Source organism: Falco cherrug, chromosome 4 (genome assembly GCF_023634085.1).
Source record: "Falco cherrug isolate bFalChe1 chromosome 4, bFalChe1.pri, whole genome shotgun sequence".
Lineage (NCBI taxonomy): Eukaryota > Metazoa > Chordata > Aves > Falconiformes > Falconidae > Falco > Falco cherrug.
Window position 1 is genome coordinate 80,403,418 of NC_073700.1, and position 25,897 is coordinate 80,429,314.

The 25,897-nt window shown below is 38.3% G+C and overlaps 1 protein-coding gene across 1 annotated transcript in view; it reads right to left on the reverse strand.

Moving 5' to 3' along the window:
- THSD7A (thrombospondin type 1 domain containing 7A) overlaps nucleotides 1-25,897 on the reverse strand; it is a 286,749-nt gene that overhangs the window by 114,508 nt on the left and 146,344 nt on the right. Inside the window, exon 4 of the mRNA XM_055707715.1 lies at nucleotides 10,761-11,592. Within this exon, the coding sequence (XP_055563690.1) occupies nucleotides 10,761-11,592 (832 nt within the window). The remainder of the gene's footprint in view (nucleotides 1-10,760; nucleotides 11,593-25,897) is intronic.

A 25,897-nucleotide genomic window follows, 5' to 3' on the forward strand; every position in this document is an offset into this window, starting at 1 on the left:
GAATTCCTGCACACAAGTTGTATCTTTGCACTGAAGAGCCCTTTATACAGTTTTCCTCCGTGAATTAGTGCAAATGCTTTCGAATCCAGATAAGATTTTGGCATCTACATAACCTTGGAAACAATGGGTTACACACTTTTTTTTACTTGTTAATAACTGCAGTTAGTTATTTTTGCTTTAAAGTTGCTCTGTAAATTTCACTTTCTGACTTCAGACCTTACTCTACTTCAGACCATACTCTACTCACTTGCTCTGTAGCATTTGTGAGCTTAGGGATTTCTATAAGCTGTCTCCTCAACTGTCTCTGTTAGGTCCAAGAGTTCCTTTCCACTTAATCTCATTTTACTTGAACACAGTTATATTCTGCAATTACAGATCCTTTCTACTGCATGTGCAACTTTGAGATGTAAAACTGGCCTGGATTTAAGGGTTGTTCAAGATTCACTCTGAGGACACTCCCAAAATATCTGCACATTGTTATATCTGGATAATCTATAAATTAATGGAATTACGAGTCCACAGATCTAAGGTATTAAGGAGACACCATTTTGAAGATCAGTTTGCTGCTTTCCCAATACAGCTGCTCTTCATGTTCAAATGTAAAAGAGCTCCAATGTGAGGGTTGCAATTTAAACCTAAAATTGTACAGTGGAGAATGTGTTTTTTACAATAAATTCAATTTATTCACCCAGTGATGATATTTAAGAACTGCTATTTACTGTTTTTACCTATAATTTAAAGTAATAAAACCCAACTGACAAGGTTAATGCAAGCCAAACAGTCTCTTTAATAATTCTTGTTGGCATTATTTTGCCATATTTTTTCCATTCCTTCACCGTTATCAACATTCGGCTTTGGTTTTCTTTAATGAAATGTTCACAGCTATTATTCCTTGTTTTCATTCACTGTATAAATTCTCCTGGAATTCTGAGGTATTTACTTTTTCTCCAGATGACTTCCCATTTGATTACATACAGAGATGTCCATTGTTCTGAAATGAACAACATGGCTATGATTCAGGAGAGATACTGATGCCAACATAAACTTCTGGCACTCATGAGAAACAAAAGCCATGGGTTTGAGGTAGACTGAAAAGGACTTAAGTGGAATTTTACCTGTAAATTGAAAACTGACCTTTCATGCGCAGATTTGTGCCTCTGAAGTTCCCTGTACCTGCACCTACACCTACAACAGGCTGCTCAAGCCCTGGCATGTCTGACCTACGCTCAGCCCTAGTGTGGAAAGCAGACACTCCCATGTCTCACCATCCTCATGAGAGCTCAGCGCAGCAGGCATTATTAAGAGACACTAAACAGACATCGACCTTTTCAGACACCACACACAAAAAAATAGGAAGAAGATTTGTGTTCTTCCTCCCCTTACATCTCTCATACTATATAGTACCACAGGGATTAGATATCACGTGCCCTTCGTGATCAGGACGGGGTCTGGGGTCAGAACGTGCTCTGTCTGCTGAGAAGTTCAACAACCGCACCTTTGGGGAAGAAAATTGTCATTCTTTTTGAAGAAGGCTACTCCATTTTCAGCAAAAAATACAAGCTCTGCTTGTATTCCAGAGCAAAACCCCAACAACATAATTATGTTTTGAACACCCAAGACTGACTGACTGAATTAAAAGCTTGAGAGGAGTGAAGAAGACATAACCAAAACCTAAGCTAACTGGCTGGAAGAAACCCATACTGAGTATGATATGAGGAGATTCAGCAGTTCAGCAGAAAAAGTGAGCTGCTTCTGAAAGTTTCAGATCAAAGCAGGATCAACATGCTAAAGAAATCCAGGATCATTTAACAGGTTTTTTAAGTGGCTTCATCTAAACACTAAGGAAGAAGAGCCAAGACTATCTGGCAGATAAAAGAAAACACAGCAGGGCTCCCTCAGAGCAGAATGATTTAACCATTTCCTGGCCTTGAATGTCCTGTACACCATCAAGCATCTCCCACAACCAGCTGCATCATCAGGAACCATGAGAGTCTCTCTAGAAGTCTTGCTGATCTCATGAGACATTACATCATTGGATACCATTAGGAAAATGGGTTTCAGTGTTTCCTACCGGCCACAAGATGAAAACTATTGACACACAAGCCCATTTGACCTAACAAACTTGTCTGCAGAAAGACTTGGAACAGTGACAAATTGCTTAGAGAACACCAAAACTAGATGTTACTTTAGCACTTGAAAACCAAAATTACACACACAAACACAAATACACAGAAGCAGGCTTGTCGAGGCTGCATTTTTGACCAAAGGGCAAACTAAAGCTAGAGGAAGCTTCTGGAAAAGTATCAGAAAGTAGATTTGTGATTTAAAAGAAAAGCAAAATTAAAAACCCCACCAAAACAAACCACTAAGCTGGACAGTGTCCTTGCAAGACATCCTACAGCTATGAATTAACATTGACCCAACTCCCAAAGAACCTTTAAAACAATAAATAAATGAAACCAGGATTTGAATACAAGCATATTTTAATTTTCTCAGTAGATTGCTTAAAGTTTGCTTACACGTCAGTAGACTGCTGAAAGAAACATGAGACTATATGGAACACTTTCCAAAGGCCATATCGGCTTCCTTTAACTGCAACCTCACAGTGAAGGAGTAAAACATGTCCCGCACCACCCACCCTAGAAAAGCTCAGGCTTACACTGCTGGCAAATCTGACCACCCGTGGGCAGTGCCACAGCCTGGATCCTCACATCCTCTGACAGAACTACCTCAAGAAATAATCTGGTCAGCTCAGAAGGTCAAATGAACCTTTGAAATACATGTAGCTATGTGTGCAATTTTCTACGGCAGCCTTGAATGATCACTCTACCAGTCAGGAGGCCTGACAAAATCCAGTAATATTCATGCTGAATATTAATCTTCTGTGTTATTTGGGACTAAATCCAGATCTTAATATTCAAGATGTAGGGTCTCCTTGGTCCTTATCTGACCACCATAAAGCCTTAAAAGATGGTCAGTATGAGTAACAGGGATTTTGGAGTCAGCATACAGAGACAAGAATCAAGCACGATGTCCCAATGAGTTGCAACAAGCTATTTATCTTCTATGCAGTGTTCTTCTCAGGGTTTATACAGCCTGTTGGATACATTAACCCCTAAAGCAAACAAACAAACTCTATACCATTCTTGGATCAAAGGTATAGCTGGATTTTGAAAGATACTGTGATAAACTCTTTGGTATAAAGAAAAACACAGTTGATTTTCTCATAAATAAAATTAAATGAAAAAAGAATCTGTTTAATGAGCAGGTACTAGACAGCAGGAATCGTAGAAAAGTGATTTAGATCTAGAGTTTAGATAACCCCCATGAGTTACTCTGAAGATGTAAACTGGAATTTGTGAAGTCTAGTTGTCCTTGAGAGTTTGGTTGGTACACACTTGTTTCTTTAAAGCAGTTAGTGAAAATACAGTGCCTGTACCTTTTCCTAGTGGCAAAATGTAACAAGTATCCCTCACGATATAGTCCTGATTAATTTTTCCCTAAAGCTGCACTGTTTAGTATTGGTCATGTTGTACATTGTTCTGAGAAACTGTTAGTACCACACAGTATAATGGGCTGTTATAATCACACCAACAATGAGGCCACTTTTCTTCATTTACAATTCAAGTACTGTCCACCTAAGTCCTTTTCACAAGACTACTTTCCCATGATTCTTTCACAACTTTAATTCTGCCAACAATTATGCACAGCCAGAAATGTTTTGAAAAAAACAAAACCACTCAGGCTTTCTACATTATGGGAGAAAAAACAGTGATTACAGCTACTGTGTCATGGAAAAATATGTTAGCTAATACAGGCAAAGCAAGAAGTTTTACTCCACCCAAACAGCTGCTGTGGGGTTGTTGCAGATACCAGGAGCATCTGAGCAGACAAGAAAGCAGAAAGTATTAGGAAAAGATACTGTCTTTCACAATCCAATGGTACAGTGACATGCATGCACATCCCATGCTACATGCTACAGGTAATTTTAAAACTGATAGAGAAAGTTATTTGGCAAAAGTCATCTAGAATAAATGAATTCTTAAAGCTTATTTTGGGAGGGTAATTTCCCTTTTTCAGTGGGAATTTTTGTTAAATAGCATTAACCAGCATTTATTTTGATCCTAACAGTTAGATTCATGGGGTTATTAACAAAGAAAAAATAACAGAATGCCAAACTTCATGAATAAAAATATGCAATATTGAAGTTAAAATAATTTTTAAAAATACTGAAAATTATATTACTAATAGTAGTTTTGTTTCAGGTATTACTTTAGATGTTTTTCCCCTGTATTGATGCTTAGCTGTAACAATATCACTGGTTTCATTTCAGTCTCCAACATTTAGAAAAAAGTGGTCAGTATTAGAAGGCATGCTGAACATTTTATTTTCAGTGGGACCACTGAAAATTCAGCACTGAAGTACCCAACTCAGCCATTCTGGGGATCTGCATCTCAATCTCTTACCAAATTAAGGCTAGAAATTCAACATAGCATCCATTCATAGAATTCATTTGTTCATGCATGGGATTTATGGCCACAAGAGATTATCAGAACAGGTGGTTCGACCCCCATTACATTACAGGCTATTATATTTTGCTGAGGAAGACCAATTACATGTATTTGAATAAAAAATGTATTCTAGAAAGGCATCCAGTCTTGATGCTTTGTACAGAAATATATGAATGTCATACATCTAAATGACAGAACTATATGAAAAGAGTTCACTATATGAAAAGAGTTAAAATATGGCATGGAGAAAGAAATGGTTCATTGATGTTGTTTCAATTATTCAGCACAGTGTGTACGTTTCCATCTTAAATCTAGATCTTGGCATGGTATGTCAAATGTATAGCAATACTGACATGCGACTGTCAAAACAGCAGCCTCGGTAAGAGATGGAGCAGGTACTTAGAATAGAAAGGAACACTCAGTGAATAGTATTATACATATCCACAGAAACTACTTTCTTCACCAAAATCACATTAAAAATATATGGGATGCTTCTGACTTTCAAATTCGTGGAAATTCTAAAAGCACAGTGGAAAACAGAAAGCAATATGATTGTGTCCTCTTTCTCTAATAACATTATGCATTTTTATTATCCCAATGCATCTGACAATTACCTTGCAGTTTTTACCTGTTAGGAGGTTTTTCTTCCAAGATGACTCTTCCCTGTTCTCCATTGTTAACAGCATGCGCTCTATATGACCCCAAGTTAATTTATCAAGGTAATTGTATATAGCTTATTATCCAAAGATGTGATATTTACAGGTGTGCTGTTAGTGAACCACTTACAGCTTCTCAACCCTTAAAGTGTGGTGAGCTTGTTCTACAAAAACAGCCTTTCCAGTAACATAAAAAACACCTGTAGACATGCATACTTCCGTCTGGCCCTCAATGAGCAAGTGAAAGGTTGCTTATGCTCCTTCATCTCTACAACACTATTCCCTCACCTTCCCACAGTTTGTCCCCTTGAAGCTACTGGGCCTTAGCCACCACCACATTCATACAGATTACCCATTCTGCCTCTTGCCTCATGGCACAGTTCAGAGAGGTACTGAGAATCTTTTAAGACTTTTTCTAAGGAGTATATTATAGGGTCCAACAAACTAAGCTGCTGTATTATATGTCTGAATGTCTCTTTTGTTTGCTGTCTAACAGCGTATACCTCAGGGTGACTTGTCTGCTTCTTCAGATCAATGGCATAAAGAAAGTAACAGGCTTATGCTGTTATTTTTTTTTTTTTATCTTCCTCCTTCACACAGCCTATAATTTAAAAGAAGAGTGAGAGTCCATAAAGTGGATGGAGGCATTCGTTGCATGATTTGGAAGGTCAGCACTTGGATTAGGAGGTTTCAGGACCTGGGAAGATGGACAAAAGTTAAAATGGCATCCTAGAGGAGCAGATTCTTTTTTTCTGCCAACCCATCTGGAGTATCACTTGCTCATCAGCCTGCATGTTCAGTTCGCCATTCTTTAATTCCTCAGCCCCTGGTTATCCAGCTTAAGACTTGTGGCCAGTAGTGAATATAGTGGCTGTGCTTTAAGCAAATACTATCTAAAAAAAAAAAAAAACCCCAACAAAAAAAAGACCAAACTGATGAAAAAACAGGCATTATATACTCTCAAACTGAATGCCCAAAATTTGCAAGACAATTCAATAATTTTGGACCTACTGTCATCTCTCCTGTCTCAGCTATAATATTGGAATAAATAAAAGCTCAGACTCTCCCAAACTTGAAAGCTAGTAAAGCACTGCAATGACACCATGATGGAAACTTCCAAGAGAGTTTAATTCATTACAAGGGGTGGATATAGTTTGCTAGCTATTGCATGAATGCACAGAATGAGTGAGGAGGATGAAAAGAAATAACAAATAATTACTTTCTGAGAAGCACAGAGGTGAAACAAATGAAACATGATCATATGATCAAGTGCATAAAGGAGCTAAAACTAATCCACTGAGGAACTTGTCAGCATTTCTTAAATTTTGGATCCTTTTCTTTCCCATTATGTTTCACTGCTGTTACTGCATAAGGTTATTTCCCAACAAAGAATAAAAGCCCTAAATATATCTAAAATTTTACTGTTGTTTCTTGAATTCTCACTTCAAGTTATCAGTAATGTTCAGCTTCACAAACAGGTTTCTGCCACAGAGGTGCTGCCATGAGAATATTAACCAGTTCTGGGGGCTGCAGCTGGTGGGGATGGTTTCCTACTTGGTCTCCTCCATTTCTCCCCTCATTCCTACAGGGTTTTTTTTGTCCCAGTTTAAGCAAGATAAAAAAAACGATATCCAAATGATAGAGAAAGGAAATAGCACAGAAATCCCTGGGGCTTTTGTTGTTTGTTGTTTTGTTTGGGTGTTTTTAATAGGCAGTTTCATCCCTGTAGAACTGCTTTGACTACAGCCCCCTTTGCAGCTATTTGAGCTAAGTGATTCTTAGCAGTTGCAGGCTGCCCCCATGCCTGTGGACCAACTGCTACAGGGGATCTTCATGTACTTTGTCAGAAGATTTCAAAATCTTTGCTGAAGTGCAGAAACATACAGGCCAAGAAGATACTCTAGTTCCATGTTCCTACAGTTACAAACGTCTGTGCTCATAACCTGCTCCAGTTCTGAATATCAAATTCTTTCCCCAATCCAGTCGGTACTCAACAAAACATTTCAGTAAAATGGCTGTATGAATTAAACACTGCTAAAACAAAATATTTTTTTCTTAGACCTCCCCAAAAAGTCTGGTCAGGAAGACAATTAGGAGCAAATGTTTGAGAATCAATAGTAACAATTTGGCAGAGTAGGAGAATGCAAAACCAGAGTATATATTACAATAGAAAATGACAAGTTTAACATGAGGCACAATCACAACTTGTAATAGTGCAAACAGATTTGTAACTCAACATGAACTTTCACATACATTTTACGTTTCTCCACATTGACAGTTCGTTGCCTAACAGCTCTCTGTGAGACCTCTGGCAAACTGTACTTTCACCAAAACTGAGAAGAAAACATTTCAGAGGATCAGTACTGTCCTCTACACTAACAGCAACACTGCCCAGGTTTTTTTAGCTATCTAGAGCAGTCATGTAAATCACCTTTAATTACTGAATTCTTTCTTCTCCAACATTTCTATTATTAAGATATTTTCATTGTACCAGAATTTCAGACTAAGGGAAACATAAGGCAAATACAGGCCATGTAACTCATACATTATTGCAGAATGAGCAATACAAAATCCAATATTTCATCCTTCACGGAAGACTATGTATTGTTCACTTGGCAATAAAATGTATAAATTACACTTTGATTTTCTTGTTTCACTTCTCTTTACCCTGCCTGGTGTGCTGATGTGTCAAGAGAATTTGCCTTTTTGAAGTTTTGCTGACAGCGTTACAGACCTATTTTCTCCGGAGCACCCTTCTGAAACTTGTTTTTTTGAAACCCTTTTTATACTATACTAATTTTGCTACCTCTGCAAAAAGTATTACTCGCCTGAGGGTTTTTCTTCTTCTTTCAGTCATGCTGCCAGGGGGCTGATTGTTTCTGATTGCTAAAGTCAAAACTCCCTGAAAATGGACTATTCAAGCTGAAGAGCATTTCACACAAGCACAGCACGTTTTAGAGTCACCTTAGTTGTCTACATTATTTAGTAACACAGTTACTATGTGATGAAGATTATAAAATCATTTGAGCAGGCTGCATTGACAACCTGGGCAGAAAAATAATTCTATTACTTAAGATTCTGGAATGCAATCACAGAATCAATCATTGGACTACTTAGTGGAGAGTGCAGCTTAAATGAAACAGAAATATAGGTGATATACATAGGTCTCTCAAAGCTAAGGTATCAGTGCTGGAATTTCTCACATGAGTCATTTAACCAAATTTTCTTGTTTTCACTATCCAACTGGAAAAAAAGATTCTATGTTAAGCTTGATGTGAAGACTATTAGAAATCCTTTGTGCATTTACAACATTAAATTATATCCATTAGACATCAAAATGCCCACTGCACCATTTGTATCATTTTCTCCTCTGAAGAATCACTCCTACATTGTATTATCTATTGTTTCACTGCCTCAAGCAAGAGGATTTTATCCATTTTCCTGCTACAGACTGAAGTGTGCATATACATATGTATACACTGAGGTATCTGAAATTAAGATAGCATTACTGATATGCATGAATTCAAAAATGAGTGTAAAGATTATAAGTATATCATTGACTTCCAATTAAAATATTACTTTCTTTTATGATTTATCAGAGCCTCAGCATATGAATGTTTCCCTGCCTCCCATTTTTTTTTTACTTCTAAAAAATATTTTTTTGACATGGTAGTTCTGAATTATTTGTTGAACCTTACAAAAACTTGGGAACTTTCAAACAGGGCACCTGGCTGCTATCTACTAGCAACTGATATGCTTAATAAATTATTCCCTGTATTTAAAGGGTAATGATGTTTCTGGGTTAGGCAGTGTGGGCTGCATGATGTAAGGCTGGAAAAGGAAAGGATAAAGGCAACCTCTTTCTGTACCAGCACTGAGACAGTGCCTCAGCCAACACCTGGGACTGCCTGAGCAAACTGATTTTGAGATTCCTTGTGCAGATAATCATCCAAACATGGGTCAAAATATGAAAGAACCATAGAAAAACCAGAGCTATGAAAAGACTGCAAAAATGCATGCAGTCAACCCCTTCCCTAACCAAAAATTACTCAAGGTGTGCCGTTACTCACACATGCATTTCTAGCCTATTATAAACCTTCGAGGATGGAGGTGCCACGCATTCCCCAGGCAATCTTTTCCAGAGCTTCACTATTCCCAGTATTGAGAAGTCTAACCTCGTGCAGCACTGCTGTAATTAGCCCATTATTGCTTTTCCTATACAATCAGAATACAGAGAGAATAGCTTGTTCCATTCTTCTTTGTGACGGGTTTTTACATACTCATAGACACTAGACGTCTTCACTTGCATGTCCCTCCTTCCAACTAAACAAAATTTTTCTGTTCTTCCCTGAAGCCAGGGACGCCTCATCATACCTCTCATCATTTTACTGTTTTACTGCTGAATCCTATCTTGAAAGGATATATACTCAAAAAATATTAACTATATTAACTACACTTGAAAAACTATAATATATAATTTTATTAGAGAAAAATAGAGAGGAAAGTTCGAAGCAATTGCAAGTTCTATGACAGAATGTTTAACTGGCACAACAAAAACTCCAAAGTAAAATACCCTGAAAAAAGTTCATAAACAGGGACATAGCAGCAATGGATGTCAGCCTCATTCAGCAAGATATCTTAGTCATTTCACAGTTGAAGTAAAACTGAATAATCATGCATTGAACTAGAGGGAAGGAAATAGAAATAGTCACACGAAAGACAGAGAAAGGTAAACTATACTGAAAGAGTTTTGAGTTGGACAAAAACATTCTGGAGGATAATTAGGGGAAAAAAATGAGCTAGCACAAGAATGCCAGGTAAAACAAACAAGTGGAAGATAATACAGTTGTAGAAATGTAGCCAGAAGCCTATAAAAAGTTATCAAAACATCTGAGACTGCCAAAACTCTTGAAAAGTAAAATAATAAATAAATTATTTTTTTCAAAATGTCAGAAAAACCAGATAGACAGAATAAAAACGTAGATAAGAGAGAAAAAGAGGAAGTACCTGGAAGGAACAGAGAGATTTCACAGTCCTTCCAGGAATTTTGCTATAGGAGTCAAGAAGGACAAATAGTATTTCATGCTCTTCTATTTCAAAACAAAAGGTACTGGAAAGAATAGATACTGACTTCTCATGCATCAGATTTCTCTGTTTTCTGCTTTTACTGTGAGTCTGACCTAGCCCAGCTTCCTGTTAAGTCTTTGTGCCTAGAACTTTAAAAGCAGTAACATCACCTCTTCCAAACACACACGACTTGTTAGAGAGAGAAAACCTGCCCGAGCCCACAGAAAGAGAGCGGGCATTTGAAAAATATCTTCAAGCTTTTGGGGGAAATCTGTTTAGACAAAGAGAGGCTAGGGAGTTACCATAGTTTAACAGTGCATATTTATATGATGCTTAGTATGATCACCAGCACAGTTTGCATGTTTCATGTCACAGAAACACCATGAGCTTGATAAGGGATGTTCATAATGGAAATAGCATATGCCCCATATTGAGATTCGGGCTTGTGTAAAATAACACATGTGCACTTCTGCATGCTTTACCTTCAACAGAGAAAAAGATGTGCAGACTAATAAACAGTGATTACCTCAGAGCAGCAGTTTTCCCATTTCTGTGGGTGCAAGTGACCTGCCTGGTTTGGTAACCAATTTGTATGTCCCAGTATTTGTTCTCCTGTCTATTCTGTCTGTTTCGATTCCTCTTCTTCTTAATTAACTCATGAGTCTCGGGATCTCGAACTGCCTTTTCTCTGTCCTTTTCCTTGTCTTTATTCTTCCCGCGTTTCCTTGCTTGCCTTATTTGTCTTGAATGGGGCACTGAGCATGCGCTCCAGGGTCCCACATTTAGGCTATACAGGCTTTCTTCAGCAGCACACGGGCTAGACTGACAGATCTGAAATTCGGTGAGGTTAGGACAAGCAGATCCACCAAACTGTGGTGGAGCCACAACATGCCGAGTTCGATGCTGAAGCCCATTGCCACAGGTCTTTGAACATTCTGACCAGGGGGCGAATTCAGCCACGATGCAATCCTGCCGGCATGGGATGAGGCATGCCTGCTCCTGGCGGGGCTTGGGCTCAAAGTACTCGCAGATGACATCCTCAGCTGGCACCCCATTGGATTTCTGGATACAGGTGATGTCCCTTGTCTGAATCCCTTCCTCCCCTCTGAGGCACTCCAGGGGCTTCTCGTGGCTGCGGGACAGAACGGGCTGGCACTGGTTCCAGCTGCCAATCTGCCAGTCATACAGCTCCTTGTGCCAGTCGCAGACCCGAAAACAGCTCTGCTGGTTGTCTGGCCGCTCCGGCTGCTTGCAGTTTGTCGGCAGCGTGGTCCAGCCCTCCACATGGGCGCACCACACCGCTCGCGTCTGGATGCCACCTGGACCACATTCATCACCCATGCATCTCCCCCATGGACCTGGAAAACAAGAGAAGATGCTAACATTGCACACTTAAGTGTTTTTCTGCTGCGATGCAAAACTGAGCTCACAGAACCAGTTTTGCATTTCCTGTTCCTCTAAGAATTTCTTTCCTGGAAACTTAGAAAGCACAATATAAGTATGGGATCATTCTTCATCCTCTATTTTGATGATGACAGATATATTTCACTTTTTATCCTAGGGAAATTGAATATTTACTTACAAGGAATTAATCACACAGAGAACTAAGACCTGAGCAATCACAAAGTGATCATGGAGTTTTGACTAGCAAGATGGGAGTCAAAGTCTGCCTCTCCAAGGCAGGAATCTAATCTACTTTCTCTGCATAAATACCCTTTACTGGACTGTTTTGGTTTTTCCTTCACATTTCTACTGCACTACTCTCTACACCTTGATGCCAATTAATATTGTGTTCTCTTCATTCCATATTGTATTAAATAGTAAGAATAACAAAAGAATACATTTTGAAAAACAAAGGTAATTTTAGGTAGGTCACTTCTATTCTTTCATTTATTATAACTAAAATAAAAATTAAAACCAGTTAAGGAGTGTTTGTTCCACACAATCTGTGAAATTATTATACAGAGTGAGTTCTTGAAGACATACCAGAGACATACCGGCTGATAACTCTCCAAAGAACAGAAGTTATTGAATCACAGAATAGCAGGTTGGAAGACACCTCAAGGATCATCTTGTCCAACCTTTTCTGGCAAAAGTACAGTCCAGACAACATGGCCCAGCACCCTGTCCAGCTGCATTGAAAGTGTCCGGTTTTGGAGAATCCACCACTTCCCTGGGGAGATTATTCCAATGGCTGATGTCTCTCACTGTGAAAAATTTTCCTCTTGTGTCCAACTGGAATCTCCCCAGGAGCAACTTGTACACATAAGTAACTTGTACTCATTGCTTTTCTAAAATATATAAGGTCTATGGTAAATATTCAACATATTCTTATAATCAGTGTCAACAAAACAAAAAAAAACCCCAACACTATATCCTTGAAAGCTGATATAGCTGCTTTTTCCATTATTAAAACCTGCAATATTGAGCAGGTTCAGCTCACAAAATCCACAAATCAGAGGGTAAAAAACCTGTGCTTTTCAGGTTTTTAAAGACCTCCCCTCATACACACCATGCACTGACTTACTATGAAAGAGCAAAAGAACAAGCAGTTCAGGAAAAACAAACAAACAAACCAACCTGTAACCATTTACCAAAGAAAAGATATCAATCTGCAGACCGTTGGTCACACAGACCTTTTCTCTGACTGAGTGCTCATGTTCCCTGCAGAAACTGGGGCCGAGCCACACAATCCTCATTCATCTGAATGATCCCAGTAACAAGACTATTTGTGTAAGTAAAGTTGTGGCACATGCTGGGCTGAACCTTTGTAATTTCCAAAGCAGAATAATTCTGGTACTGCACAAGAGTAAGCTGAACAAACTACGGCAGGTACAAATTGTGTACACCACTTTCTTATTGAATGCCTGGAAGGAATATGAAGCCACGTCTTATTACTGATTCCCACAAGCATTAAAATTCTCATTGACTTCAACACAATTTTCAGCTGTTCATCCAACATTAACTTCAGTAACGGTTTGGGAATGGGCTGATGGTAGGTTATACACTTACCCTCTGATCCTCATTGCCTCTTTTCTTAAGCGGACACTGCAACTGAACAGTTTGTTTGTAGTTCTAAAATCCTAAGCATTAATAATCCATAGCAATGCCAGCTGGCAGAGACCAAGTCAGCCCATGGAAACTCCTCAGTATTTTTTGCAGATTAAGGTTGAATTAGTGTTTCCAAGGTTTAGTTAACTAGCCAGAAAAACAAATGTATATTAATTACAAATACATTTCAGTTTCCATTTCAGCAAGATTACCCTACTTTATCTCTAACCAGCCTTCCACAATTGACATAATCATTGTTGTATTTAATTTAGGTGTATTTACCCTGAGTAGTGTATTTACACTGATATCATTTTCCCAGAATACTGCTTTGAACACTTGCCAACTTTGAAAGAGTAAACACTGCAGAAAATCTCCAAATAAAACAGAAATACTAAAATAATCATGATTGAAATAAAGCTAAATCGTTCACCTTGCCAAGTACAAATTTCTGTCTTATCAGATCACTGCATCTTTTGTATACTATGTGTGTTTCATGAAGAAATCCCTCTTTGTAATGAGCAGGTCTTTACTATACTCCAGATGAAGAGTTTGACCATTTGGGATTCTACCAGATTTTCCAAGAAATCCCATTGTACCTAAAAAATTGTACTTGACATCTAAGTATCTTCAATCCAAATCATTGATATGTTGACACTAATGCAAATGATAAAAATCTCAGCCTCAATGTACTAACTACTGCCTTTGGCAATGTAAAGGGGGGGGAGGGAATGAACCTGTACATGAGTGTCATAATGAGGCAAAAACAAGCTCTTTCATTAGATTACAAAATTGTTGCTTTTAGAATTAGATCCAAAATAATAATGAGGTAGACAGGCTCATGCATTAAACTGCATTATTTTGCTTTTGCTGTGAAACAGCATACAATTTAATAAAAGCATTGCCAGTGAGTACCAACAAACCACACTTACATGAACCTTTGAGCAAACTACTACTCAGGACCTCTAGGTTCACATTATTGTTGACGCAGAACTATTAGTGAGGTATCTGACCCTCCCCCTTATCCACATTAAGTTGCTTTTTAAGTTTAAATGCAAAATAATCCATTTAGAGTACAAGGTTACAAGTACACCAAAAACTTAAAAGTTGCACTCTACTGCACGCTTCTTTATATGACTCTGACAGGGCCCTACAGTGAGCCACAGCTTTGGGGCAGGGCTCCAAAAGCTTAGGCTTTCTAAACCTCCAAAATGTTTAGGCTTTCTCCTTAGTGAGCTTCCTCAAAAGACTAAAGGGCTTCCACACTTGACAAATTTCATTTGCGCAGAAACTTAAACCATGTGGAGGGGAGAAGTGTTAAAGAAAGAAAGATGAAAGCAAAAGCAAGGAGAACAATAAATGAGTTATACACAATTCTTCCCCCGCCCTCTGAGCCTCCGTTGTGACTCTGTGCTTCCCTCCCATACAATGATTGAGCAGCAGCAAACTCTGTCCTGTGCTCTCTGGCCTCCAGAAATCCCTCTCCCTCTGCAGTCTGGCCACCTGCTCCATGCCATACCCCCATGCTCCCCACCCTTCTCTCTTTTCTGTGCCATCTTCCCCAACTCTGTAAATGGCTCCACAACTACTTCTTCAACAAGTGTAATGCCAATGAGGAAAAAAAAAAGCGTAACCAGTACCATTCTCCACTTTTCTCTTTGGGATTCTGGAAGACATAGGGAGCAGGGCGGGAGAAAGGAAAAAAAAAATAACCACCCTAACACTTCCAATACTCAGTGCTCCTTTCGAATAAGTTGCTAACTTGCAATTAATTTAAAAAAGCCTATAAACATGTCAGCAATCTCAACAGTTTACCTTAATCCAGTTTTAATCCAGTTTTCTTCTTCGGGGGGGGGGGGGGGGGGGGGGGGGAGAAGAGGAATTTCTACTTTGTTACTTTATTTAGCTTTCAAAATATTATTTTTAAAAAGATTTATTTCTAGCAATATGAACAGAAACTTGCTTTGACCAAAATTATTCTGGGAAATGCCAATTTTAATTTTGTTTTTCTTTGAAATCAAGAACTGGTATTCACTTAACCAACATTTCCATCAGTTTTCAGTTGGTCCCTGCTTTGAAACATTCTGTGAGGTTATCCACATTTGCTTGTAGGATCACAAGTCACTGTTGTTAACCTCAAGCACTAGCTGAGGAATGTTGTCGCCATACATTCTTTACATGGACCTCACAAAGAGACAGAAGCTCCTCTACAATTCCCTTTACAGGTACAGATCTCTATCTGCCAAGAACACGAAGAGCCTACAGTATTTCACTTCTAATTTAAGTGGCCCCAAATACACTGTGAGCATCAAGGCCAGACATGATTCTCATTTGAAAATAATCACAAAAAAGCAGGAGAATAAATGTCTCTGAACTGAGTAAAGGGGCTTTGTGACTATCCAAATAACAAGTGCATCCCAACGCAGTCCTGATTCACTGCCAGGCTTTCTTCTCATTGCCACAGGTTGAAGAAGAAGCACCCAGCACATGCTTACAATATTTCTTTGCTGGCTGGTCAAGACATCACTGAAGATACATCATGGAAAACCAATGAAGGCAGAGGCTTTGCATGATCCTTAGAAGTCTGAGAAAACCACATACAGATCACCTGCAACATATGTTTTATATTACAGCATTATTATGGGCTGTACAATTAACACAACATTTGTAAATGTGAAATGTGGGGATAAAAGTAATCTCACAGAAACTACTGTAGCACAGATAAGCAGCCCAGCAATGAAAGAGATCAGCAGAAGGCAATGCAGAGTCCTGTCCACCACCATCAGTTCAGAGCTGCAGGAGGTGCGTGGGGGGTGGCTGCTCTTTCACAAATTCTCAGCTGATGTTAAGCATTAGTAACAACAACAGAAAGCCTATCGGAAAGCTGTCGATCCTAATCAAGGCCTCATATGATGTTTTAATTAGCTCTTTATGAGTATTCTTTAGGTTCTTTTTTCCCCCACTGAAACAGCCTTCATGCAGACACAGCCCTCCCTGCCGTGGGCTGATCCAGTTACACCCTGGCGATGGGATGTATGTCTGCTCAAACCATTTTGCACTGCATATGCTGCAAATGCAAAGTTGTTTTTCTTCGGATTTTGTTTTAAACATGTTTAGATGAACAAGTCATAGTCTACCTGCAGTAAGCTGTACCTGTCTCATGAAAATATCATCATTTAACCATTCTGTGTTTAATCAGCATATTACAAATGGCAGTTACAGGAATAAATAGGAACCTTGCTTCTTTTTTGTTGTGGGGAGTTGTCACCAAAGTTTTAGTGAGTTTAAAATGTCTTTTGAAATTCTTTGTCTTCTGAAGAGATTACTATATAATACAATATTAAGATTCCCTCTAAGCTTCTGGAGGATTAACATTTCTTTTTTTAGGAAGCAGGAAAGTAAGTGAATTAACCATTATTGCAAGTTTATTTTGAAATTTCAGGGAGTGATCACAATGGAGTCAAAAAATCAAGACAAAACCCCCACTAAAGCACTGACAGCTTTGCAGTAAACCAAGAACAAAGTAATCTATCATAGTATTTAATATCTTATATATTAACATTGTTTCAGGTACTAAATTTATTACTATTGGAAGCAGAAAAAACTTATTTTTAATTTTGATTCAGGGCAAATAAGGCTATGTGAAAATCCCTCCAGCCTTTCGCCACACACAAATAAGAAAAAATAGACAAAACCTTCCCCAGCTGTCCCCAAACATAAAACTCAAAATATGTCTTAAAGCAGAGCAAGACATTACTCCTATTTTAAACAAATGAGGGTTGCACCACTGATTTAATCTGAATTTTGCTGTTCTTCTAGTGAGAATTGGTTTTGACCCATTTTGTATTATTGGTTTGATGCCTGTAAGTAGCATTAACAGTCTAATGCCAAAGAGAGAGACTCGGACTGCACAAGACAGTGAGCAGCTTAGTTCTCAGTATTTTGAGAGGATTGTCTTTAAAGAGACTATTGAGAGACTGATGAGCAGAAATCTACTTTTTCTAAGTTCAGAAACAAGCTAACCTTACCCAATATTGGAGACCTCAAACTTCTCTGTATTGAGAAGGTTGTGATGAGGGCTGAGAAGGTTAACTGGGTGATACAGGGCTGAGAGTCAGAAGGACACCAATATTACAAGATACAGTTCAAGTCTAAGCAGTAAATCTCAGGAGAGGTCAAAAAGACACAGATCAAGAAGTCTTTGAAGGACTCGGGAGATGGCAGTGAATGCAAACTGCAGCTCTTGATAGCGGAGCCGGTTAAGAAGCAGGATGAACAGCTGGCCACTGAGAATGTAACAGCCTCAGAGCTGCTGTCAAAATCACTTGTAGATCCTAATTTAATTTAATTGCTAAATTAAAATACAATAAGCATGTCTATAACTTGGTACAGTATACCTATATTATCTATATTTGCTTTACACAATTATGGTGGCAAAGGAAAAACTGTGGCAGCAACAAAATATTTTTATCATAGGCAGTAGCTAATTTTGAAAGTCTAAATAGCAAACCGAGTCTCATTGATACAGACACATTCCCTATTACACTGGGAAGAAGTAATACAGCAAAACATCCTCATTCTAGATAAATTCTTGATGGCCTTTTTTTTTTTTTTTTAAATATAGAATCTGAGATGCTGTCAACATGACAAGCCAGCTGCATTTGGAGAGACAGATTCTGTAATTTATACTATCAGGAGTGCCAAAACAGTAGAAGATCACTCATAACAAAACCTTTATTTCTGCACCTTTCCCACCCATGGCGGGACTCCCTGGGTGCCGTACGACTTAGCTGGCAAAAGAGCAGGCAGCAACTCTCCCCTCCAGGAGTGCTATGGATCACCTTCACTGTCGTTTCTATTTAATGCTTTTGTCTTTCTCTGCTCCTCTTTCAGAGGTTGAAAAGAACATGCAAGGCAGTGTCTGCATCAAAGAAAATGGATTGAGGATATGGAAGAGAGAGAAAAAAGGAAAAGATTCTCAACATAATAAAACATAACACCTGTGATTCAGAGGATGGAAATGGACAATCAAATATACCTACAAAGGATTTGACTCCTAGGTCAAATTTTTTGTTTCCTGATACTGCAAGGGAGAGTGTAAACCACACTACAGTTCAAATAATTTCAGAATCTGAAGAAAAAGTTGTTCATCTTTCTCAAATTAACAAGGAAATATAAAAACTAACATTAAAAAACAGTGATGTAGATTAATCTAATCTACAAATTTCACATTGTTTCCCCAACTTTTCGGTGTACACTTTCAAACAATAAGATAAAGATAAAGGCAAACTTGAAAGTATATAAAAATCAGCCACTTAGGTATCTTTCTACGTGTGCACGTAATTATTAAGGTACTTTAGAAATGTGGTCCCTTTTTATTTTTTCCCCTATTAATATCCATCGGGAAAATACATTCACACATGTTCCTGGTACTATTAATGGTAATTAGCATTATCCATCTGTTCTCAAGTTTCTCTTAAAATCATGACTGTAAACACATGAAATAAACCTGAGTAACTATACCAGTTTAAATTCTGACAGCATTGCAAAAAGCGTAACATTTATTCACTGTTTCCCTATCAAACCATCTTCATACTAGAACTTCACAAATTACTGGAACCAAATTTTACCTCTTTTCCTCCAGCAAGTACTCCTTTTGTATATTAGAAAACTGGTGTGTCTAAACCAAGGTTGTGACTCCATAAGAAAAAAATGTTAAATTTAACATACTTTCACAGTGTTGGAGTGGCCTTCTGTGCCATAATTCATGGCAGTTTTAGCACCACATTTCACTTGGTAGAGGAGAGTTTTGTCTGCTTTGTGCTTTTTCTGCCTTAACATTGTGACAATTGTAACAGATATTGAAAATTTTTTTCATCTGTTATAAACATGGAGAAGGTAAAAGGCAAGTATGTAGTACAAAAAAATACATAAAGAAACAAAAAGGTCTCAAATATTTTCTCCTTTATTTAATAAAATGTTAGTTCTTCATCCCACAGACGGACAGGTCCGAAAACTTAATTCAATGTGTTTTTTTTAAAAAAAAAAGTAAAAAAAAGAGAAAAACTCAACCACCTCCTTATATTTGTCACTGTTGGATATTTATTTTGTTACTCTAGCTGCGTGGATTCAAATTTTTAAATGAACTCTATCAGGGCTCCCACTTTTCATACCACATTTGTTCCCAAAGTAATCTGAATGTACAGTGGCATTAACACCTTGAAAACCACTATCTACACTGAAGCTATCGAGAGCCTCCAGCTCACAGTAGTGGTGCAACATGATTATCTGAAGTATATGCTAGTGCAGACACAAACATGAAAGGCTGACAGCTCACAGTGCAGAACTATCTGGCTTTGTGCTGTTGTCATAACCTGTAATTAAATCCTTTCCTTTAGGCTTATTATACACTTAAGTTAATTCTCACATTATTCAGTTTTAAAACAGTCTTCCTTCAAACCTTTTTTTTTTTGTTTGTTTTACCATGAGTTCCTCTAACTATTCCTTTTTCCTTTACATAGCATAGCAGTAGCAGCCAAAATGAATATTGAATGAATACACGAAAGGAATACTTAATTGAAGCAGCATGCTTTAAAGAGAAACAGAGCTTCTATGTTCTACAAAGCAATTACACTGCTTTGAGCCTCTAGTCATGTTGTAATAAATACTTCTGATATTATAAGATATTGAATACTGTTTCTTCTAGCCCACAGTCAGTTTACATATAAAGCTGGTTCGTGAACATTTCTTAGTTTCATTAGAGGTGCTGTTAAACCATACTAACGTATTCCTCACACTCCTGTTCTCTCTCTAGTCACACTGCTGGCTGAAAAGCCAGATAACGCTCTTTTGACAAAATGATGATTCCCATACACAGCAAACACTCTCGCAGGCTTTGTAAGTTGGATGAAAGGCTTCATTAACCTTTGCTTGTATCTCTCCTGCATATGTCCATTTTGTTTTTTCTGATTACTACAGGTGAAAGCTGCTCTTCATTTCCTGCATGAAACAGCTATACTGCGACAGACCAGAGACCTATGTATGCCCATACCCATCTCCTACAGCAACAAAAAACAGAGGCTTGAAGAAGGTCTAGTAATGTGGTGAGCATATACAATGCCTTCCCTGGTATTTTCCCACCATTTCCACGTCACACACCAAGGTACAACCTTCTGATTCCATTAATACTTATACATGGACATCATATAAAGAACATTCATGTGTTCTTCAATGACCTTCTAAATATCAGTTGTAGGAAGAATATTAGAAACTCCTATATTTGCTGTTCTTTCTGTGCAAGGCTACCAGAAATGTAATGATAGAAAACACATGGCATGAACCTATTTTACCTTATGCAGTGGGGAAGGAAAAACAACCAAAAACCACTCCTGTGAACAGCAGAGCCAATTATGAGCAAATCTCTGAAATCAATAGTTACTTCCAACTATTATGCAGAATGTAATCCCGAGAAAATATTAGCATTTTACAATGAAAGCTCTATAATTACATAAGCAACAATAACTTCACCACAAATTATTCTTATCTGTGTCCCTGTAGATTTTTACAGCTCTGCCTGCATCAGAATCTGATTTTAAGGGATAGGTTATTGAGAAAACCAATTCATGATGCCTGCCTATTAAAGAGGAGGATTTGATTTGTATAGATTAAGATGAGGTTTTCCCCTTGGTTTTGAACCAAGATTCACTGTTTTCTCCCTGTTGGCATTTTACATGCAATTCACTCGCAAATCTCAAAGCAGATTTTAACTGAAACATTGCTAAGAGAACATCTCACTTAACCTGAAAATCTCATTGTTTGTACTATTCTCAGTGACTATACGTGGAAATGCAGATTGTTGCACTAACTTAACTAACCAAGGCTTGCCCTTTACTTCTCATCAGTGAGCCCCAACTAGATCAATTGAAAAAAACACCACTAGCTCTTGTCACAACACCGGGGCATCAGCAAGTGTTGCTGCAGATTAGGAGAGTTTATTTCTGTCCAGTCTTATGCAATCTCATGGTAATCAGCCATATTGAACACGTTATAGGGACTTCAAATCATATCACTTTCACTTCTATCATGAAGAATTTTGCAAATCAGTTTATTAAACGTGATTTTCATCAGTACATACAGGCTGCTCTATTAAAAAAGACAAAATATTTCTGTTTCAATTAGCATCAAGACCAAGTGAATGCTTCTGGTTTTCCGGCTCTGCCTCATTTTCTGCCCTTTTATTTCTTTCCCTTGTTCATCATAGCCTCCTGCTGTGGTGCTGATGGCCAGAAGTGCTAGTTGTGTGGCTGCCGCAACCACAGGCTACATCCATCAGTGCACACCATCATGCTTGTGCCAGCCCAGCAGCTTGTAATCCCAGTCTCTGCTTACACTAGCCAAGGGCAAACAAGTAAAAAAACTTCCTTCACTGAGATATGAAGAAATTTACTGCTATAGCTTTTCAGAGACTGGCTACAGCTTTTTGACTAGACTACTAGAATCAGACATCAGAAATTAAATGTGGTGTCTTTGCGCAGTGACTTTTTAAAGGGTCAGACTTCCTGCGAGATATATATGTCAGACAAGGTAGCGGGAAGTTGGTTATAGGAAAACACTACAATTTAGTTGCATGAAGTCAGAAAGAGATTTAGGTTGAACTCTCAGACCTACTGCTAGCTTGCAGGATGATCCATATGCACCAATTCCATCTCCTTGCACTTCAGCTTCTTCTGTGTAAGGCAGGGACAACAATATGAATTTTTAAAACACATTTAGACATATTGATGAAAAATGGTGTGCAAGAAGTTAATAGCAGCAGGAATACATGTTCTGTCATTTTCTTTCTGGAAGCGCACAGTTTACTCAGTATCTTTCCCTTGAGTTTTGCCCTAATTCCCAGTTGCGTTGAAAGGTGTGTTTTAATAAAAAAGCAAGAAGCCCAGACAATAAGCTGCTGCTTTTTCTTACTCTTAACAGAAATCTTATTCATAGAGCACAGCATGCATATTTCTCATCTGTGTCTTCCCTCTGCCTCCTTGTCCACAACAGAGATAATACAGATATTCAAGGATTAAATAAGAAGGTCTATCATATCTTGGGATTCTTTATAGTTGTTTTCTTCGCCACTAACGGAATAAAATAAAATAGGAGACCTGAACTTAATGAATATCACTTGGATAATGTTCTGGACCTGTCATCCTTTTGGTTTTCTTCTAATTCATTGAAGCAAAGGAAATTTAAGGAAATTGCATCTTTTAAGTACAGAACATTACATAAAGGGTCAATTTTATATATTTATTTGTATTTGCCTCTAAATATTTCATTACTGAAATTGTCTACGTGTGGGACTGAAATAACAATCCAGTCATAAATCTTTTGAAGTGCACTAGAGAATTTATGTCTTGCTGAGATACATTCTCCCAAGCATATCCTCTGTTCATTTATTATTCATTATTATCTACAGCTTGCCGAATTCCTATGAAACCCATTTTCAGTTTTTAAATGGCAACTTTCCCCTAAAATTGTTGTGCTTTCATTATGTAGACATAGTGCTTAGAACTACGGGAAGAAAAGCCAACTAAGCCATGTGGATGTACGGGTGCCACCATGTACCAGACAAGCATAGATCTATATTAGTTTAGAAGAAGTCTTGTCAGGACCATATAAAACTTGTCACTTCAATGTATTCAAAATAAGTAATGTCCTCATGTGAACACTCTTTAATATATCATTTTAACTCCAGACAACTGAGATAAAAAATAAATTCAAAAAAGTGGCTATTACTTACTTCCATCTGGCAAATGTGTTGCACAATCATATTAAAATAAGTGGGTTTGTCTATTTTTGTGATGTTGGAAATATATCTAACAAACCCTTCTGTGTAAATAGCTTTTTTTAATGTTTGTTTTAGAAATAAGTCATAACTTCTATGAAATATTAATGTAGGCAGTCATTTCAGTATATCAGACCATATCATAACTTTGGCTTTTAAACAGAACTCTCCATTAACCACAGCAGAAATTTCTGCTTAAAAATAAATGACCTTGATGTAGTATTTTCACACTGATCTATCACAAGAACCCAAGATGTCCTATAAAAAATGCAATGAATCACTATTGCCAAAATTTAAAAGTACACAAGTATTTTAAGGAAGGCATCACAAGAATACTCTCATATCGAAAAACTCCAGATTTCTTAAAATTCCTCTCATCCACCAAAGAAACAGAGACACGAACTCAGCAACTGACCTCTGCCTTAGTCATCTGTTCTAGCACAAACCCAGCTTACCTTTCCATTGCTAGTACTACCTTTGATTTCTAAAGTTACTTCATAGAGGTAATTTCCTAAGAAATAACAGCAGAATCTCACTAGATGACACTAGGATATGACACCTACTTTACTCTTTTATCTTGATAGAAGAATGCCTAAATAGCAAGTAAAACTTTTAATATATTTTTTTAGCATCCCTTTAGACCTTCTGTAGATTTGAAAGGATCTACTCGGTTGTTATGTGGGCAAACCACCCAGTTAAGATAAGGTGAGAGACGGAGAAGGCATTAGAGGACTTCAAACGTGCAAAGCTACAAGCTTGAGGAAGGAATGTGGTATTGGGGTAAACTGCATGTTCCTCTCCAGAAAGGCAAACACAAGTAAGGAATTTTTGTCTTTTCTATTAATTTGTCACTTCTTGGGAAACTGTGCTAAAGTGCCAAGTATCAGAAGGAAGGAATGTCATTGAATATGCCTCCAGAATGATTTTATGTCACTACTATTTTACTGTCCTCAAAAACTATTTTCTTTCTATTCTCCTCTACACAGGTCCTCATTCAGCCTTCAAGAAAACTGTAGGCCTTTGATTTTGTCAGATATTGTTAAAGCCTTTAGAAAGGAAAATATATAACAGAATATGCATCGTGTGGTATTCATCAAATATTTACTGAGCCCATTCTTTTAGTTGAAATTTTAGGAAAAAAGTAATTAAAAATTTTATGAAAGAAACCCCAACTACATGTAAGTCTGACTGATTTCTTGTGTTGATCATAAAAAATAACCCAACAAAAAAAACCCCAAACCAACCACCAGAACTCTACAGGAAAAAGAAATTCTTCTAGAGAGCTCAGCATAAAGTAAAACATGGTAAGACAGAGCCAGATGTCACTTGTAACTGCTATTAAATAAGTAAAAGGAGGAAGGATATAAGCCTTTGGTTTCTGCTCTTTCAGAAAGCCAGCCACAAATCTAAAAGCCCGCCCAGTAAAGATAAACCAGACAGTACTTCTTTTTACCAGAGTACGACTCTGTGAAAGGCATGCAAATGCTAAAGTAAAATTCACATTAATACAGGATATTTAAAGGCACCCATCATACTTTACAAACAATAGTTTAAATCTGGTCTTTACTGTCACCAAATTCTTATTGCCAGCAGAAACTTAGGGATAATTTTATCAGCTGCTGAGATAAAATGGCAATATTTCATTTTCCACAAAATATGAACACAAAGCAGTACAGACAGAATATCATATCTAATCTAAATGGAGAAGGGAAGAGAAGGCTCAGGGGGAATCTTACCTGTGTGTACAAACACCTGAAGGGAGGGTGCAAAGAGGACGGAGCCGGCCTCTCTTTAGTGGTGCCCAGACCAGACAATGGGCACACACTGAAACACAAGAGGTTCCCTCTGAACATGAGTGTGCCGGATTTGGCTGGGGCAGGGTTAATTTTCTTCACAGCAGCTGATTTGGGGCTATGTTTTGGATTTGTGCTGGAAACAGAGTTGATAACACAGGGATGTTCCAGTCCCTGCAGAGCAGCGCTCCCACAGAGCCAGGGGCTTCTCTGCTCCTCACCCCACCCACCGGTGGGTGGGCTGGGGGGGCACAGGGGCTGGGAGGGGACACGGCCGGGACAGGTGACCCCAGCTGACCAAAGGGATGTCCCGTACCGTATGGCATCATGCTCAGCATGTAAAGCTGGGGGAAGAAGGAAGGGGGGGACATTTGGAGTGATGGCATTTGTCTTCCAAAGTAATCGTTTCACGTGACGGAGCCCAGTTTTCCTGGAGATGGCTGAACTCCCCTGCCTGCCCATGGGAAGTGGTGAATGAATTCCTTGTTTTGCTTTGCTTATGCGCATGCCTTCTGCTTCAGTTATTAAACTGCCTTTAATCTCAACCCACAAGTTTCTCACTCTTACTCTTCTGATTCTCCCCCCCATCCCACCAGGGAGGAGTGAGCAGGCAGCTGCGTGGGGCTGAGCTGCCAGCCAGGGTTAAACCACAACAATCAGGAAACACTTTTTTACTGTGAGAGTGACTGCGCACTGGAACAGGTTGCCCAGACACAACGTGGAGTCTCCACCTTTGCAGATATTCAAAAGCCATCTGGACACAGTCCATAGCAACCAGCTTTAGGTGGCCCTGCTTGATCAGGGGAGTTGGACAAGGTGACCTCCAGTAGTCCCTTCCAACCTCAGTCATTCTGTGATTCTGTGAAATACATACTTATCAATATCAAACACAAAAGTCACAAAGGAAGTATTTGGTTACATATTTTCCAGAATATCAGTTTCCCAAACTTCACTATGCCAAAGTTTAAATCAGTATATAAAGACTAAAATACA